The sequence below is a fragment of the Entamoeba dispar genome, genomic scaffold, assembly GCF_000209125.1.
Source record: "Entamoeba dispar SAW760 scf_1105229464121 genomic scaffold, whole genome shotgun sequence".
Classification (NCBI taxonomy): domain Eukaryota; phylum Evosea; order Mastigamoebida; family Endamoebidae; genus Entamoeba; species Entamoeba dispar.
The window spans coordinates 1-11,702 of NW_001856034.1; the positions used below are offsets into that span (position 1 = coordinate 1).

General features: G+C 22.0%; 4 protein-coding genes across 4 annotated transcripts, besides 23 other annotated features; 3 read left to right on the forward strand and 1 right to left on the reverse strand.

Moving 5' to 3' along the window:
• Nucleotides 1-8: 8 nt before the first annotated feature.
• Nucleotides 9-185: a microsatellite.
• A 108-nt stretch (nucleotides 186-293) lies between these two features.
• Nucleotides 294-326: a sequence feature (AT_rich).
• A 342-nt stretch (nucleotides 327-668) lies between these two features.
• Nucleotides 669-722: a sequence feature (AT_rich).
• Nucleotides 723-912: 190 nt separating this feature from the next.
• Nucleotides 913-966: a sequence feature (AT_rich).
• A 39-nt stretch (nucleotides 967-1,005) lies between these two features.
• Nucleotides 1,006-1,089: a microsatellite.
• Nucleotides 1,014-1,122: a microsatellite.
• Nucleotides 1,123-1,702: 580 nt separating this feature from the next.
• Nucleotides 1,703-1,777: a sequence feature (AT_rich).
• Nucleotides 1,778-2,144: 367 nt separating this feature from the next.
• Nucleotides 2,145-2,328: a sequence feature (AT_rich).
• Nucleotides 2,324-3,961, reverse strand: EDI_036120 (uncharacterized protein; the record flags this gene model as incomplete). Its single annotated transcript, XM_001741837.1, has 1 exon — nucleotides 2,324-3,961. The coding sequence occupies one exon, from the start codon at nucleotides 3,959-3,961 to the stop codon at nucleotides 2,324-2,326; it is 1,638 nt and encodes a 545-aa protein (XP_001741889.1).
• A 24-nt stretch (nucleotides 3,962-3,985) lies between these two features.
• Nucleotides 3,986-4,041: a sequence feature (AT_rich).
• A 3-nt stretch (nucleotides 4,042-4,044) lies between these two features.
• EDI_036130 (uncharacterized protein) lies at nucleotides 4,045-5,037 on the forward strand (the record flags this gene model as incomplete). The annotated part of the gene is made up of 1 exon (XM_001741838.1): nucleotides 4,045-5,037. The coding sequence occupies one exon, from the start codon at nucleotides 4,045-4,047 to the stop codon at nucleotides 5,035-5,037; it is 993 nt and encodes a 330-aa protein (XP_001741890.1).
• Nucleotides 5,038-5,045: 8 nt separating this feature from the next.
• Nucleotides 5,046-5,122: a sequence feature (AT_rich).
• A 563-nt stretch (nucleotides 5,123-5,685) lies between these two features.
• Nucleotides 5,686-5,872: a sequence feature (AT_rich).
• A 7-nt stretch (nucleotides 5,873-5,879) lies between these two features.
• Nucleotides 5,880-5,955: a repeat region.
• Nucleotides 5,956-5,966: 11 nt separating this feature from the next.
• Nucleotides 5,967-6,020: a sequence feature (AT_rich).
• A 1,016-nt stretch (nucleotides 6,021-7,036) lies between these two features.
• Nucleotides 7,037-7,061: a sequence feature (AT_rich).
• Nucleotides 7,062-7,272: 211 nt separating this feature from the next.
• Nucleotides 7,273-7,321: a sequence feature (AT_rich).
• A 287-nt stretch (nucleotides 7,322-7,608) lies between these two features.
• Nucleotides 7,609-7,666: a sequence feature (AT_rich).
• Nucleotides 7,667-7,930: 264 nt separating this feature from the next.
• Nucleotides 7,931-7,990: a sequence feature (AT_rich).
• A 356-nt stretch (nucleotides 7,991-8,346) lies between these two features.
• On the forward strand, nucleotides 8,347-9,246 carry EDI_036150 (uncharacterized protein; the record flags this gene model as incomplete). Its single annotated transcript, XM_001741839.1, has 1 exon — nucleotides 8,347-9,246. The coding sequence occupies one exon, from the start codon at nucleotides 8,347-8,349 to the stop codon at nucleotides 9,244-9,246; it is 900 nt and encodes a 299-aa protein (XP_001741891.1).
• A 67-nt stretch (nucleotides 9,247-9,313) lies between these two features.
• Nucleotides 9,314-9,424: a sequence feature (AT_rich).
• A 303-nt stretch (nucleotides 9,425-9,727) lies between these two features.
• Nucleotides 9,728-9,748: a sequence feature (AT_rich).
• Nucleotides 9,749-9,778: 30 nt separating this feature from the next.
• Nucleotides 9,779-9,825: a sequence feature (AT_rich).
• Nucleotides 9,826-9,929: 104 nt separating this feature from the next.
• Nucleotides 9,930-9,959: a sequence feature (AT_rich).
• Nucleotides 9,960-10,042: 83 nt separating this feature from the next.
• Nucleotides 10,043-10,088: a sequence feature (AT_rich).
• A 51-nt stretch (nucleotides 10,089-10,139) lies between these two features.
• Nucleotides 10,140-11,105, forward strand: EDI_036160 (uncharacterized protein; the record flags this gene model as incomplete). Its single annotated transcript, XM_001741840.1, has 1 exon — nucleotides 10,140-11,105. The coding sequence occupies one exon, from the start codon at nucleotides 10,140-10,142 to the stop codon at nucleotides 11,103-11,105; it is 966 nt and encodes a 321-aa protein (XP_001741892.1).
• A 118-nt stretch (nucleotides 11,106-11,223) lies between these two features.
• Nucleotides 11,224-11,285: a sequence feature (AT_rich).
• Between the last annotated feature and the right edge of the window lie 417 nt (nucleotides 11,286-11,702).

Here is an 11,702-nt window from a genome sequence, read left to right on the forward strand (position 1 = left end):
TTAATAGTAGATAATGAAAAACATAAGAATATAAAAGAAATATATTTAATGATAAATAAGAAGAATGAAAATAATATAGAAATAGAAGAGATATTAAATTATAAAATGATTTTATAATTAATTTTAAATTAATATTCAATAAAAATGAATAAGAAGAGAGAATAAATAAAGAAATGATAATAAAAGGGAACCAAAATAAGTGAAGAAATTATGCATCTAAATAAATTGCTCAATTGAAAATAGTGTAATATATTTTTTGATTATTAGATTATTCTGTTTTCTATTATTTTCTCTTAAAATTATAAAAATATAAAATAAAATAAAAAGTAGGTAAAATAATAATTCTATAACCATCAGTTGATACTTTGTAATATCTTATTGTATTGAGTATGATGTATCTTGATTTGTTGAGTATATTCATTCATAAATCTGTTCATTTTATATTATTCTTTATTTCATTTCATTTACCATCAAATCTATTTTAATGTGAAAATATCATTATGAAATGTAATAAAGAAGAATATTATGTTAATTCAAATTTATAATGTTATTTATGAATAACAATGATTATATAAATATGAATATCAATCGTATTGTTATTAATGAGTAAATATGTTCTATTTCATTTATCACATTGATGAGATATCATAATGATATGTTAACAAATGTTATTATTTATTTATTTAAATGATATAATTATTGATATGAAAATTAAATTATATCACAGATGATTATCAATGATGAATGATGATAATATACAATGTAAATTATTTATATTATCATATCAAACAAGAGATAAATGATGAAATAAATAAAAAGATAATAAATAAGAAGTATCAATGAAATGATGATATAATAATAACAAATTGAATAATTTAAACATCAACACAATAATACAGAATGAAGAATGACTATTTAATATGTAATATAAATTAAACATTTATAATTAATAATAATGAATTTAATGTTCATCTTCAACTTTCATTCATGATAATAATTCATCAATTTTATCATTAATCATTATATTTATTTTCTTATTATTTTCTTTATTCTTTCTTTTATCATTTTCTTTTTATATTTATTTTATTTAATTTCAATTTCATCAACAGATATATTTATTTAATACAGAAATCGAAGTAGAAAGATATAACTAATAATTTACAAATATGTTATTCTCATATTTAATCACAAATATTTTCATCTAATAATATTTTCTACTATTTTTTACCTTTTAAACATTTAACAAGAATTAATTTGCAACATGATAATTCATTTCAATGAACTATCAAACATAAACACCATGTTTTAAACAAACAATGAATACATTCATTACATTTATACAACAATTATGAAATAATTAACAACATCACAAATCAATATAATAATATAATGATGAATACGAATAAAATGCATAATTTCGTGACCGATGAAGTAGTATTAGGAAGAAGGAAAAAAAATAGAAGAGAACAAACCTTTTAAATTTCAGAAGAAAACTATTAGATAAAATGATAATAAATAAAATGCAATATAGATTGAAGCATCAATGAAATAATATCAATTAAAATGATTGATTACTTATTAATGCTTTTTTATTCATTCTTATTATTTTAAAGGTTTAATGATAATAAAATAATTTATATCTCATTAACTATCCTCAGTGTTTAACTATCATCTTTTGTATTTATCAATTCATTCATTAATCATATTATTATAGATAAAACATTTTATTAATTAAATTGATCATATTCATTATATTCAAATTATATTTTTATTATTTCCGTGGTAACTTTATTTGTTTTTGATTACCTTTTATCAGACATTCAAAATATCTGTATCTCAATATTGCAATTTATTTTATAATCTTGTATTTATTAAAATCGTTATTATCAATGATAAATAATCATCAAGTTGATAATTACATTTTTAATCATTTCAAATTAATACAGATTTATCATTGAATTTAATTAAATACCTAATCAATTAACTAATCATTAAAATTTATATTCAATGTAATAAATGATTAATATAAGTTATTGATGTATTATTGATAATGATGAAAATTATTTCATAATCATTTATAAACATTATATATGATTATTGTTAACTTAAGATATGAAGAAATATTCATTTTAAATTATGCTATCATAATTATAATGATTAATAAATCATATTTCATTATTATAAATCAGAATAAAGAATAATAAACAATTTATTCATTTATGAAATTATCATTAACCATTTAATAGTGTTTTCTTTCATTTAAAAATTAAACAAAATTTAATACAATATTGTCATATAATTAAATTAATATATCAAATATTTATTATTGATGATCTAGAAAGAACCATTGTAATTGGTATTGTATTGGTTCATTTTTATTGTTTGCTAATGCTTCCCATATCATTGTTTTATCTAATTGTAGGTTTTTATGTTCTGCAAAACGAACTGCTTCTACTACTCTTCCCTTACGAATTAAACACTCAATCAATGTTTTATAATCCCCGATTCTTTTTAACATATCTAATCCATATCTTTCTATTGTCTCATCTGCTGATTTACATAATGATAAAGCAACTTGTGTGTTGTCATTAACAATATGGTGTTGAATAAATTCTTTGATTGTATTGAATTTATTTAATCCATTTAATTTCTGAATAAAATCTGCTTGTAAGTCATCTGATATTCCTCCTTCATTTGTTTGTGTTGATGCTCTAACTGCTTCAAGATAAGCACCAACAATATAATTTGGATCATCAACATTTCTTATCAATGATTGAACAGCAATTTGAAGATCAAATTCTTGTAAATTGGAAGAGACAATAATTCTGAATAATTCACAAACAATCCACAACGATGTTTTCTTTTTTCCATATTCTTCAAGAAGTATTTTACAAACATCAAATGCATGACGTTCAATGAAGAATAATAAACGAGAACATTCATCTGAAAATAATTGTATTTGTTGATTTAACTTTTGATAATTAAAATGAAATGTTGTACATTTTGAATTAATCTGATCAACAAGAAGAGAATTATGAATTATTAATGTAGAATGAATATTAAGTTGATAATCAACTATATGAATTGGACATTTTGGTGATAATTTAGATATTGTGAATATTAATTCTTTGTGTTGTTCTTTTCCTTTAACTTTTTCAATTGATTCTTGTTTTATTTTCAAATGAGTTATAGTATTAAAAGTGATGATATTATGAATATATGCTTTCTTACCATCAAATATAACTAATGTATCATCAATTGACATTATAATAATATTTCCATTTGGTGATTCATATCTATTCACAATTTCATGTGGATTATTTAAATTGAATAAATAGATTGGTCCAACATTGAAATGAATGGCTAAATAAGGTATTTCCATGATAATTATTAATTGAATTGTTGGAAGTGATACTTTTTGTTGAGATGGATTACTAACATCAATCTCTGATGTTTTTGATATTGTATCTCCTATACATTCTATTACAATTCCTCGAATTTTATTTAAATCATTATATAATAACACAATTATGTTTTTGTAATGTATTATTTTCCATGGTCTTAAATATTTATAAGTAGATAAAGGAATAAATGTATTTAATGATACCAATGTTGTACTTTTTAATCCTACTATCATCAATGTTTTATCATTGATAAAATAAAGTATTTGAGGATCATCATTTACTTTTATTAATGATGGTGTTTTACTTTCATTTGTTTTAACCATGATGTTTCTTGTTTGTTTTTTTGTAATGAATGCTTGTTTGTTAGCTGACAATGTGAACAATATTGTTCCAACAAATTGGTGTTCAACATTAATTACTCTTTGTGATTTTTGAATGTATTGATACAATTCATGTGTTTCTTTATCATGAAAATAAACCCCACATTTTCCATCACTTTGAATGAGGAAGTTGTTGATTGGAATATCAATTTCATGTGGAATGATTATGTTGTTCATTATGTTATGGTGAACTAACAATTCAATTAAAATTGTTAAAAAAAAACAAAAATATAACTTGAAAAGAATATAAATTATAAGATATGAATGTTAGAAACACAAATACTATGAGACAATCAACTCATTTCATTAATTCAATTGACACAAAATATAAAACAATTAATATTTCGTTCATTCAAAGAATCAACCAAATTAAAATTGATACACAAAAATATGAATTATATCAATTCAATAATAAATTTGTTATTCTACGAACAAATATTATTAACAATGAATATTACATTGACGTTGATGTTAATCCTGAATTTATTCCTTATATTCCTACTTTATCTAAATTTCTTTCATATCAAAAATGTCATGAGAATAGTGTATTTCAATTACCATCAATCATCACACATTTATCATATTTCAGAATTCCATTACCAGATATTTTACATTGGATGAATATTGATATTTCATCATCATCAGGTAAAACTAAATTCACACAAATTCTATTAAACAGTGAACCAAAAGAATTAGAAATTATTCTTAGAGGGAATTTGATTAGCAAACAATTTCCACAAATAAAAGTTGATGATTTTTTACATGAATTTAATCAACAAACCAAAATGAATGAGAGTTTCAAAATAATATTAAATGAATATTTCAATACATCACATGAGAATATCATTGATAACTTCATTAATAATACTAGAATTAATTTAGATGAGTTAATTGAAAATACAGAATTTTCAGAAAAGAGAGATGAAATAATATTTAGAATGATAGAAAATGTTGTTAATAAGAAAGGAAAAATATCACCTGAACAATACGAAGTAATTAAATCAACATCATTAAGAGAATATTCATTTGATGAAGAGTATCTTATTGATATAATTTGTGTTATTCAACATGATATCAATGGACAATTCATTACAAATGATAGAAAAAAGAAAGCATTTAATATAATAGATACAAACAATGAAATAATTATACAAAAATCAATCAATGATGGTATTCTTGATCACAAAATATATGAATATAATGATTATAGTGAATTTAAAGAAAAAAATACTATCATTTGTTTAATGATATAGTCATGTACTAATAATCAATTTAATAAATTTAATTCCTAACATTGAAATAATAATTCAGTAATTAATAATTTAATATCAATAAATTCAGTACATTATTCTCCAATAATATAACACTTAACAATTTGGTAAAATTATTAAAATTATAAGAAATTGGCATAATACAAAAATGAAAATGATTACTTTTATTTGTAATAAACATCTTTTATTTGTTTATTCTAAATTCTATTTGAAAATGACTTTACAAAGGATAAAATAGTAAAAAAATTCAAAACATTATTAAAAAGGATGTGAACTAATACAAATAAAAAAATAAAAGGTACGAAGAGTGAGAAATCAATACCAACTTTAAAACAAAACAATAGAAATGTAATGACCATCAAATAGCTGTCACTATATTAATGAATAAATTATTTCTTTCAATATGTATAATCATTTTAACGTTATTATTAGTTGAAATATTAAATAGATTTATAATGGAAAGAAATAACATAGTAAAATAAAAAGAGAATATAAACAATATCGAAATAAAGAACGAAACAAAAATGTGATGAAATAAATGATAGCAGTAGTATGGATAATTCAAATTGAATGATTAAAAGAATGAAGAAAATAGTGTGTAAACAAAGTGTTTGAATTGATGGTTAATAGTTTAAATAGAAAATAATATAAAGTAAAGAATTAATATATCAATATGAATAAAAAATTGAATAATGTACAAAGAAGTAATAATAAAGTTACATTTATTATAATTATAATTTTGTTTCAACAAATATTATAAACAATTCATTATTGAAAAACATGTTATTAACATTTTATTTATTATATTCTATTAATAGTTATAATATAGAATTAACTGAAATAAGCATTCTCATTATTCATAATAGTTAATTGTGGATAGATCTATTAATTCTTATTTTTGTTCTTTTTTGAAAATATAATAAAATGATAAGATTTTATTAAACATTAAATCAATATTTAAATTTCACTATCTTTTTATGGCTCGTCTCATTATTATTTACGTAACACAATAACTCTGAAAAGATTCAATGATTTGTTCAATAATTTTGGAGATAATTTAATTATTATTAGTTGTGATATTTTAGTTATTGATAATAGTTTTTATAAAAAGAACTTGAGAAAATTTTAACATCTTAAATTGAAACAACATCAATGACGTTGTTATTTGTGTTTAAAATTACATTTTTCCAGTTGTTATTGAATAATTTGAAATTAATAAAGGAGATGTTGTAATTGTGATTGACTCTAATCTTCAACTCCAAGTTTCTGGTGAAATTAGTAATGGCCCAATAGGTTATTCAGAAAGATTAGTTGAAATTTGTGTTTATCATAAAAGAATCATTTTATTTGATTTAAATCTTCTTGCACAACTATTTCCATCAATAACAAACACGAAGACTGGTATATTTGCAATTAAATAAGTAATTCATATATAAAAGTAATCAGAAATAGGCTGATATAAAATTTACCAAAAAAAAATGTGGTTAAGACAAAAACAAAGAACAGAATTAAATCACATACTATCATTAATAATATTGAACATGATGAGTCTAAGTTAATACAAGGAATTATGAATTACAACCTTTATTTAATTCCATTGTTCTATTATCTATAAAAGTTTCAGTTTTTAAATTCATTGTTGTTAGTGGATTGCAAATAGTCACTGATTCTTTTTGTTAATACTAACGTTCCTGATTGATCAACATATATTCTTTCATCATTTCTGTATTATGCAAAACCCCTTCTTAAATTCACGTTGGATATTCTTACAACAAGTAAATCAAAACAAAAACAACTCTAACTTTTGGAATTGATTTCGTGTATTTTTTACTATAAGAAGTATGCTATTTAAAGTTTGAAGAATATAAATCACAGATGAAATTCTATATATAAAGGTTTCTCTTTATTTTTATTGGATTGTTATAAAAATAAATTTCATTGAATCTAACTGAACATATTGAATAACCAATAAAAGGGGAAGTTATTTTATTAAAATTATTAAATAACAGAAGAAATATTTGAACAACAACCAGAAAATAACCAAAAGAAATTGAAAATATAATTATAAAATATCCACTTCATTATATAACATCAATACTTCGTTTAATTTTAGTTACTTACAATAAGTAATTATTACTATGAGATGATATTAAATTTACAATATAAACAGAAATATATCTTCAATATAATAAACAAAATAAAACACAACAACAAGCCATTTAAATATATTACAAAATAATAAATTTAAATATGAAAAAATATAAATCATTCAATTTGTGATACACATTAATTACACCAAGACTGCAATTGTAATGTTGTAATTTCACAACGCATCACGTCAAAAAACTTTGATAATACAGAAAGTGATGAAAAATGATAATAATTGTAATAACATAACTTCTTGAAACAATAAAAAGTTGTGTAAACAATTAAATATCATTAATTAAAACGAATAACAGAAATAATTTTTGAAAAGATATTTGTTTTATTATGGAAATGAACATATTTCTTAGCAAACACAAGAAAGATAAGAGCAATTTACTTAAACATAAGTTAAAATTAAAGTAAATAATAAAATTAAAAAATGTAATTTTTAAAGATAATTTAATTTCTAGAATTACAATAATTGGTATGATAAGGCTGAACGAAAAATAACTATACGTATTAAAATGAATATACATAAATTTTAACTAGGTTGTGTTGAATGTTTAGAGTAAGATGTAATCTTTTATGTTTTAAAAACAAATAAATAGGATAATTGTGGTAAAAATATTATTTGTAACAAATAGTGCGTATGATAATTTCGTTGTTAGTTCGTATAAACAGAAAATGAAAAAACGCTTTGTTAAATTTTTTATCATCGATTTCTTTATACATTTATTTTTGTTTATTATTTTTATTTGAATAAATTTTGTAAGTATTGTAAAATTAAATTGATAAAGATAAATCGATTTTATATCGAAAAGGAAGTATAATTTTATAAAAATGAAAAGGTTTAATGTAAAAAATCGTATGACTTTAATGTTGTAAAATCAATTATTTTGTCAAGCCTATTGTTTTATTTATACTAGTTTTCACTTAATTAACCGATACAAAAGTGTTTATAAATAAAAGGGGTATGATTTGTCAATTTTAGAATACAATAAAGATGTTTTGTTTTGATGATTAAATCCCTATTTTTAAAATAGGTTGTAAATAAAATTGATAAAAATCATTTTTGAAATGAATAGTTATAAATATTAAAATCACATAGTATTTAAAGAAATTGAAATTACAACCAAAAATTAAATAATGAGTTTGCCAGAGAGTAAAAAAGCTAAAATCCTTTTGATCGGTGATACAGGATATGGTAAAAGTTCGCTTGGTAATTTTATCCTAAATAAAAAGAATGCTTTTCAAGTAAGTAATAGTCCAACTCCAGAAACAAAAGAAAGTCATGAAGTTTATGGAGAAGGTGATAGAAATGATATATCTGTTATTGATACACCTAGTTTTTCTGATTCAAGTAAAATGAATGAAGAATTGTTGAATGAGATTGCTCGTTATGCTTTGGACAAAGCAGGAATACAAGCAATTGTTATTGTCATGGACTTTAATAATGATGAGATTTCTCATAACTTAAAAACAATGATTGAAACCATGTGTTTTATTTTTCCATTTTTTGACTTTTGGGATCACGTATGTATTGTTTGGACTAAGTGCTATTACTACACACCAAAAAACCGTTTAAAAATACACAAGAAAACTAAAGAGGACTGTTATTATCCAAAATTAAAGAGTCTTATTGAAGAGATGACAAAGAAAAAAGAAGACATTAAACCTAAAATGTATTATGTCGACTCACAACCAGATGAAGATTGTGATGATAATAGTCGGTCAGAGAAAGCAATTAAAAAACTTTTAGAATGGGTTAAAAGGTTAGAAAGTATTAAATTTGGCAGAGAACTAGGATTACTAGGTTCTGAATACAAAAACATTATCACAGAAGAGAAGCAAAGAAGAGAAGACGTAAAAGAGAATGAAATAAATACAGTACCACAAATTAAACCCATGAGAAGAGAAATAAAAATTGGGTATAATGGAAAGATTACTTGTAGTGAATGGGAAATAATAAATGATAACACAAATGAAACTTCAAAGAAAAACCCTTCTTTTGGTTCCTTTTTTACTAAGTATTGCACAATTATGTGATCCCTAAAATAATTCATTATTTGGGTTTATGAAATAAAGTTCATATATAGTTTTATATTATTTCACGAAATAAACAATAAAAATAATTTATAATATATGTCATTTTAATAACATGACTTTATTTTAATAAAAACCAAAATATTAAAATAATATAACACATTATTTTAAGTATATTTATCATCCACAGTTATCGACATTGACTTTGTGATAAGACAATGATTTATTACTCTAGGGGTTCTAAAAAAATTAAAGAAAGTGTATACACAACTAGAGGTATTTTCGAGTTGGAAAAATTTTAATTAAAGACATGTCAAAATAATCTAAATAAACGAACAACTGGAAACACATTAACAAAATCAAATGTTTATGGGGTGTTAACTTTATTGTGATTATTCAAAAACAGCATCTTAATAATTGCAAATAATAACCATATTTCAAAATTTGTATAAAACTATTTAAAATTTTTTGTTCAAATAACCTCATAAATTATTTATTTTTATATGAACGACATTTATTTCAATTTCAAAGCAACAATTAAAATTAAATGTATAGTAAAAAATCTTTAAAATATTTTATTTTGGTTTGAATAATTTTGTAATTTCATTGATTCGAAAAGAACGTTTTAATGTAAAAGTGAATATAGACACACCATTGACATTAAGAGAAAAGTTAAAGCAAAATTCATAAAAAATATTTCATTTTAAAAATAATTTGTTGTTTTGTTTACATAAAGAATATTTAAGAGGATTTTTTTTTAAGAACACTGAATTTTATTTGTTTATTTCAAATGGGGTTGAAATATTTTTATAATAAACATCATTAAATAAAATATATAAATAAATGTTTGTTACAGTAAAATAGTATTTAAAGAAATTACATCTAAATAACATCCAATGATTAGTCAAAGCATAACACAAACTAAGTTAATACTTATAGGAAAGACAGGTGATGGTAAAAGTTCGCTTGGTAATTATATTTTGAATAAGAAAGTGTTTAGTGAAAATGATGGGGCTAAATCAGTAACACAAAAGACAATGGGAGACAGTGGAGAAGGTGATAGAAAAAATGTATTTGTTATTGATACACCAGGATTTCAAGACTGTGATGGTGTAAAAAAACAGGAAGAACATACTAAACAGATGGTAAACTATATCAAAAAACAAAAAGGATTACAAGCCATTGTTATTTGTTTGGATATTAATCAAGATAGGTTATCAAATGAAGTCAAAACAATGATTCAAATAATAAGCAATGTTTTTCCAATTTATGACTTTTGGGAACATGTGTGTATTGTTTGGACTAAATGTTATAATTACACACCAAAAAAGATAATAGACAAAAAAATTGAAAATAAAAAGAATAGTTATCTTAATGAATTATCAATATTAGCTAAAGAAACAACCGGAGATGAAAGAGTTATTTTACCAATGTATTTTGTAGACTCACAACCAGATGAAGAAAGTGATAACATTAGATCAGATAACGAAATAAAGTCAATGTTAACATGGATTCGCTTTTTACCACATATTAATGTTGAAGAAATACAAGAGCCAGATTCTAAATACCGGAAAATAATTATGGAATATAAACAAGAAACAGAAATTATAGAAGTACAACATGGTTATATAAAGTTAAAAATCAAACACCTGAAGAGAGAAAACAGAATTGGATATGATGGGATTGCTAGTTTTGGTGCATGGAAGGAGGAGAAGAGCAAAATCAAAATGCAAGAAGTTCCAGAACAACTTGCTGATACTTCAAAAGAAAAACTTCAAGAATTAAAATATATGGTTGGAGATCGAAAGTTTGAAAATATTGTTGATGGTGTTCTTAATCGTAATATACTGTTAGGGCTTTAAGTCGTGATTTAGTGAACAAGAAATGTTAGAAACTTATCCTAACTATTAATTTTTTAATATTTTCATTGTTTTCATTTAAATAAAGTATTGTACTGTTTATGAGAATATAACATTCAACTATTAATTCAAATTTTTTAATAACATTATTGAATTAATAAATTGAATAAAAACATAATTTAAGATAAAGAATTTATGGGTTAACGTTTGGTTAAATTAAAACAGATGAAACACTATAAACATAAAGAATAAATAAAGCATAAAATAAAAATGGTTATTATTACTCATTCACTACCAATATTTATTAAAATGTTTGTGTATAAAATGTGATTCTGATAGGGCAACTACTTTTATTGTAAATTAATAGTCAACACTAACTCATAAAAAAACAACTAAACTCTTCTTTTGCATTCTCCATAAATATGTTATAAAAGGTTACCCCATTATTTTTTCTTTATCGTTGAATTTAAATAATGTAAATTCATTTCACTTTTCTTACTTATTAAATACAAATACACAAAAATTGGAAAATAACATAAATGAATTTATAAATTCAATTCAACTAAATAAATACACTAATGTAATAGTTATTTGATTGTG